At 40.9% G+C, this 6,892-nt stretch overlaps 1 protein-coding gene across 1 annotated transcript; it reads left to right on the top strand.

Annotated features, from left to right (window-relative positions):
* Window positions 1-200: 200 nt before the first annotated feature.
* On the top strand, window positions 201-5,334 carry PMAIP1 (phorbol-12-myristate-13-acetate-induced protein 1). Its single transcript, XM_066352597.1, has 2 exons — window positions 201-422; window positions 3,306-5,334. The coding sequence occupies exons 1-2, from the start codon at window positions 365-367 to the stop codon at window positions 3,410-3,412; spliced, it is 165 nt and encodes a 54-aa protein (XP_066208694.1). The 5' UTR covers window positions 201-364; the 3' UTR covers window positions 3,413-5,334.
* The last annotated feature ends 1,558 nt before the right edge of the window (window positions 5,335-6,892 follow it).

The raw sequence follows: 6,892 nt of genomic DNA, 5'->3' as shown, positions 1-6,892 counted from the left end.
AGCGCCCTGCGCCCCCCACCCGCCCGCGGGTCGGTAACATGTCGGGACAGGTCGCTCAGGGTGGCGCGGGGTTCCCCCACTGGATGGGTCCGAAGCGCCACCCCCCACCTCTGCGGCCCGCGGGGCGGAGATAGGGGCGGGCCCGGCGTCTGGTTTCACTACGTCACCCGGGAAGTCCCCATCAGATGAAAGCGCGGGCCCTTGTGTTCCCCGGACCTCAGTGCTTGGCGGGCGCGCACTGACCCTGGTCTCCAGCCCGGTGTTGTCTGTCCACCCGCGCGCAGCTCGCCTCCCACAGACTCACTCTTGGGGACTGAGTTCCTGGGGTCTCCAAGCAGAGAGGACTCGTTGGCCGCTGGCAGAAATGCCTGGGAAGAAGGCGCGTAAGAACGCGCAGCCGAGCCCTTCGCGGGCCCCGGCAGGTAGGGACCAGAGGGGGCCCGCGGAGATCCTGGCCGGGGCCGGGCGGGGGCTGGGACTGGGGTCGAGGTCTCGGTCGGAGCCGGATCAGCCTGACTACTCCGGGCACCAAGGTCCAGCCAGGTCTGCGCCCTTGCACGTGTTTTCGGGTTAGCTCCTGGAAGTTCTTTAGGGGTTTTACCCAGGACCGTGGAAACTGCAGGGCAGGGATCTCGGTTTGGAATTGGGATGCAGCTGTATTTTAGCGGATGCGTAAAGTCTCTCCTTGGCTCGCATTCCATCCCCACTTGCCCTGCCCCGGGACCACGGGGAGAAGTGCAAGTGCGGGCATCAGCCACGAGGAGAAAGTCAGTGTCACGGCAGGTGGGAATGGGAGGAACTCTCGGAGCGACCTGGCTTCCTGAGACAGGTCTCTTTCTCTCGAGTCGTGGACCTTTGAGGGACCCTGCTCTAGGCGCTATCGCTCTCTCGAGTCTGGGCGCGAACAAAAGCAGAGATAACGCTAGATACGATCACAGCTCTTCCACACAGGACTGATGGAGGTTGTGCAGGCTTCGCTGGGACCACTGCGTTCAGGAGCCAGCGCGTCTTGCTTCTTTGTTAAGTTACATTGTATAACATTTTAACAATCCCTATTTAGCTGCGGAGAAAGGATAGGAGAACAAGAGTTGGTCCTCAGTTTTTAAAACCCATCAATTCCTCTTCCCACCCCCACCCCCCACAATAGCGCCATCAAATAACTTTTCACGTCAGCACCTCCCCCCCCCCCCCCGCCCCCAGTCCTTTTTATAAATCTTATCAAACAAGGCTAAGGGGCAGTAGCATAGAAAGACAGCAAGGCTTTGGGCTCGAAAATCCGTGCAGGTCACGCTATTACATCAGCAGGTAATATAGCCCCCCCTCCCTTTAAGCACTTTAATTTTTATAGAGCCCATGCGGCGTGCAAAAGAAGTAGTGTATTTGGCAATGTGGCTGTGGCTAAATTGGCGCCAAGCTGCTCTCTCTGGTCTTGCTTGAGAGGGAAAAAACTTTGCCTTTTGTGATGTCCAATAATTCTGTGTTTTGAAAAGATCTAAACCTGTGTGTAACCTTCACCCATCCAACCTACTTCATTCCGGATAACAAGGGACAGGAGAAAGGTCCCACTTAAATTTGTTTTGCTAGTAATACTTTTTAAAAACTGAGATGTAAATGACATATAACATTAGTTTTAGGTGTACAACACGATGGGTTGATAACGTATATATTGTGAAATAATTGCAATAAGTTTAGTTAATATACCTGGTTACAAGTTTTAAAATTAATGTATAGATTTGTAACTGTAACAAGGAGTCTTAGGGAACAACTAGGAGCTATTTTGTCAAAATCTTTGACTCTGTAACCTATAAAGAATGGCATCTTACCATATTTATTAGATCTCTTGTTAGGGATTATGAAAATTTTTACTCAGCTCTCTTGTAGAGACAGAAATTGGTTGAAATGTAGATTTAAAAATCCACTTTATTTTACATTTGCAGTTTTTGTTTACTTTGAGCCTAAATAGTTCTTTGCAGGATCTGTTTGCGGAGTGAATCAGATTTCAATTTGTAGGAATGATTTTCAATGTTCATAATCAATCTTAAAATGGACAAAAGGCCCTCAGTTGCTCTTTGAAATATCCAAGACAATTGAAATTATGGTCAGTATAGATTTGATGTTAATTTCACTTAAAAATTTACTTGGAGTTAGATGATAAGCATTGTTTCTTAAGTTAATGCCCAGTTAATTAAATATCTCTCTATTCTAAAAAATAGTAAACATGTAAATTAAACATTATTTTCTGCTTCACTCATCTCCCTAAAGACAATGGATTTTGGTAAGAGTCTGAATTTGTTGGAAGAATTTGGCATAGAGTAAAATTTTAACTTCTAAATTATTTTAGAGAACATGGACTTACTTTTGAAATATGAGTTTATGAGTCTTTTATGAGAAAGTGTCAAAGGTTTTTATTTTTAATTAACTAATTAATTAATTTTTATTAAGTGAGAGGCGAAGATTCAGAAAGACAGTCTCGCATGTGCCTGGACAGCAAGCCCCCTACTGGGCAATATTTTTGCCCATCTGGGGCCGCTGCTCTGTTGCTCCACGACCAAGCTATTTTAGTGCCTGTGAGGCCTTGGTGCCATTCTCAGCTCCGGGGGTGGGTGGGGGTGGGGGGTGTGACACTTGCTTGAAAGAGCCATGGCTTTGGGAGAGGGGGGAAGAGAAAAAGAAGAAGGAGGGGTGGAAAGCAGATGGTTGCTTCTCCTGTGTGCCCTAACCAGGAATTGAACCTGGGACTTCCACACACCAGGCTGACACTCTACCACTGAGTCAACTGGCCAGGGCCCAGAGTTTTTTAAAATGAAGAAAAGAAGATATTTAGATTTGCTTATTCATAAGGGTGTAATATGAGCTCTGAATTATTGTCACAAAAACTAAATCCTACTTGAAAATAACAGAAAAGAGTTTAGAATTTGGCATCTGTGTGAAAGAAAAAAAGGATGACATCATCCGAGTCTGGCAATGTCTCACTAATTTGTGGTGTTTGACATTAAATTATCGTAATTGCAAATAAGATAGTATTTGCCTCATCTGGGATGCTTTTTTTTTAAAAAAAAGATTTCAAGTAAATGTCTTTGTTCAACTTATTATTATTATTATTGGTTTATGAGTCACAATGTGTTTGTATATATCTATTGTGTGTATGTGTGTGTGTATGTGTCATCTCACATTCAAAAAACATGTTCCTAAAGCTAACATTATGAGAAATGCCTCACAGGATAAATACTCAATTCGTCACTCTTGCTGGTTACAGTCTGGAATGTTGTCAGTTTAATTTTGAAATGTTTTGCTTTCCTTTTCAGAGGCTGAAGTTGAGTGTGCCATTCAATTAAGGAGAATTGGAGACAAACTGAGTTTCCGGCAGAAACTTCTAAACCTGATAGCCAAACTCTTCCGCTCAGGAACCTGACTGCTTCAGAAGCCTTCTAATGAGGAGACTCCTTTAAAATGGGATTCACCACATTTCATCAATTAGAGGGGAGACTGCCTTATAGTGGAGAAGAATGAGAAGGAGCTCTCACTTGCTTTTGGACGTCCCTGGAAATGAAGATGGAATACATCACAATGAATTTCTGTTAGAGGTTTCCCAGAAGTCATTCTTTGGGACATCAGAACATTATGAAACTGCTTTGTTTATTTGGAAGTGAGACTTGAAGAGCTTGGAAAATAGGGAATGAATGGTTAATACTTTTGGTTTTTGCATAGAGAATTGTTCTAGTATTTTTGTGAAGGTTGATGTCCAGCCTAGTGTTAGAGGAGTTGATAAATGACTAGGATGTAGGCGGGGACCAAGAAATAGAATATGTTCAATGTTCATTTCTGCTTTGGGTGACAACTTTGGTTTATATACATCATCAAGTTAAAAGTAAAAGTTTCATTCTGAGAATACTGAACGTCATGATAAATGCTGATTTCATAGGTCACTAAAAAATATAAAATAATTTGATAATTTGTTTTTTGACTTAAAATGTATTACTTCTGTTCAGATGATGTTTCATTTAAATATGTTCCTACTGTAGGCCTTAACTGGAAAGTATGTAATTTGAAAAAATTTAATCAAAATATGAGAGTGTTACTTGGTGCCAGTAAAATTCTTATAGGTTGAATATTAAAGGATAAAGAGTGTGCGGATAACCAGGGATATTTTTTTTAAAAAGGTGAATTTGACTTTTTACTGCTGTGATTGAAACTTAGTATAACAAGTATTTTAAAGTAACTGGAAAAAAATGAATGGTTCTAAAGAAGTTTCTAAAATCTGTAAAATGCTTTTTCTCATACTAGTCAGTGTGTATATAAGAAGTGATCTTTTAAGAAAAATTAAGCATGTTTTTATAATGATATATACTTCCTTAAGTTAATTTTTAATTTTTAAAATTATGGTTTACATTTAATTTTATTTTGTATTAATGTCAGGTGTCTAAGATATTTGCTCATTTGGAATGAAAATCCCATGTGTATGTATATATATATATATTACTAGACATATATATTATATATATAGATATATTAGTATATTACTCATGTAGTAATATATTTATATATATAATTTGCTTTGAAGTAATATGTAGATTCTAAGAAGGACCTTATATATTTTACTTTTTTGTTGTTAAAGAATAGATTATCAATGAAGACCCAAATATATATGAAAAATCATGACTGAATTTCAGTAAGGACAATCTTATTTATTTTACCTATTTATAATTAAAATATTTTTTGTTTAGTTAAAAAATTTACATTAGTTAAAGTTACAGTTTTAGGTTATAAGACAAGTGTTGGTTTTTTGGTTTTTTTTTAGACAAGGGTTATATAATTACTTGAATTTGTACAGTAAGAATGTTTTAATAGAGGCCAGCAATTCTCAACCTTATCCATTTCATGCCAGACATTAACTAATTACTAAAATTCTGTGGCACAGCAAACATGATATATTTTTGGCAATCTGACAAAAAAAAGAGATAGAATTTTGATTCATTCATAGCAGAAGGCTATTGTTGTGTTGGCTGTTGTCATTTTTAAAAATTTGACAGTCTAAGGGAAAAGAGGTCAGTGCCCCTGACTAAGTAGTTAGGTATTGCGTGTTTTAAAAATTCTTGTAGCATACCAGTTGAAAAACACTGATATAGGTAATAGTCACTTTAGATTAAAAAAATACCTCAACATCTTTGTTTCTACAGTATTAATTACAGCTGTTAGTTTAGTTGCAAATATATATTTTGTGTGTGTGCTTTGTGGCAGACCTATTCTGCCATATCTATATTTATAGTCTGTATATTTATACGTTTATATACATATACAACTGATACTGTAGCTGTAAAACATTAAAAATTATTATCACCCTTTTCTGTGTTTATTTATTTTATCATGTATACTACTGTTTATTATGTAACCAAAATAATGTATTTTAACTAATTTTTATCAGCAGGTACCTTTGGCTAGAACCATCCCCTCTGATCTAGTTCTGTGGTGAGAATAGAGAAGACAGGGGCCATGACTTCTGCCGTCCAGAAACTTGCACTTTAATTGGGATAAAAAGTAGTGAAAAAATAGGGAATTAATGCTCGGTCTTGAGTGCCTTATCTTAGTGCCTGGAAAGTGGTTTATTTTAAAGTGGCCTGCAGAAAGTCATGATTTAGAGATGTGGCGAGCCTCAGATACTTCTGAGTCTGCCAGGCAAGAGGAACTTCTATGCTGTGTAGGGTGACCTCAGAGCTTTCCTCCTGCCCCCACGCTGGGCAGTATGTATTGCTTCATCAGAAGTGGTCATGTGCAGAAGTAGGTGTAACTCGGTGGACTTCCTGTTTGAGTGTGAGAACTAAAAAGATAGCCCAGTTTTCAGTTTTCTCCTAGGAACCCCCCCCTTAAAAAGTCTGCTGGGATCATGGAAAGTAAATTGGCTCCCTTAGGTGGGGAGGGAGACAGAACCAGCTTCACCAGACGATGACAAAGAGATGGCAGAGGCCCTGGCCGGTTGGCTCAGTGGTAGAGCGTCTGCCTGGCGTGCAGAAGCCTGGGGTTTGATTCCCGGCCAGGGCACACAGGAGAGGCATCCATTTGCTTCTCCACCCCTCCCCCTCTCCTTCCTCTCTGTCTCTCTCTCCCCCTCCCGCAGCTGAGGCTCCATTGGAGCGAGGATGGCCCGGGCGCTGGGGATGGCTCCTTGGCCTCTGCCCCAGGCGCTAGAGTGGCTCTGGTCGCAACAGAGCGAAGCCCCGGAGGGGCAGAGCATCACACCCTGGTGGGCAGAGCGTCGCCCCCTGGTGGGCGTGCCGGGTGGATCTCGGTGGGGCGCATGCGGGAGTCTGTCTGACTGTCTCTCCCCGTTTCCAGCTTCAGAAAAATACAAAAAAAAAAAAAAAAAAAAAGGGGCAGAGAACCCGGAATAAGGGCCACAGAGAAAGCCACACAAACCAGATGCCCCTGGCTCCCCCAGAGGAAAAACTTTGTAATGCAAGGGAGGGAGGGGCAATCGGCTTCGCAGAAGGTGGGGGTCAATCTGCATTTGATTTGAAGGTCTCAGGAAGAGGAACTCCTGTCCCTAAGCCTCTTTACACAGCCAGAATCAAACGGTTAATTAGTTTTGCTAAAAGTACTTTTTCTTTTATGTAAGGAATAACACAGGAAGGCTGAGACATAATTCACAGGCTTCAAGTATGAGAACTAGACCATTGGATAACTGTATTTTAATATTAAAAAATATTCAAGATATCCACGTAACTGTAATTGTAGCTGATAACTGACAAAGTTTTGAGGAATTAAAAATACGTTGACTTGCATTTATATTTAAAAGAAAACCTCAATAGTCTGTATATTTGAAAAAAAAAATCTATCTATTTATGAATAAGTTATTCAGTCTAAAAGCACCATGCACTGTGATTGGGGTTATTAATCT

The sequence above is a fragment of the Saccopteryx leptura genome, chromosome 11 (genome assembly GCF_036850995.1).
Source record: "Saccopteryx leptura isolate mSacLep1 chromosome 11, mSacLep1_pri_phased_curated, whole genome shotgun sequence".
Classification (NCBI taxonomy): Eukaryota; Metazoa; Chordata; class Mammalia; order Chiroptera; family Emballonuridae; genus Saccopteryx; species Saccopteryx leptura.
This window is presented reverse-complemented; position numbering and strand designations above follow the sequence as displayed.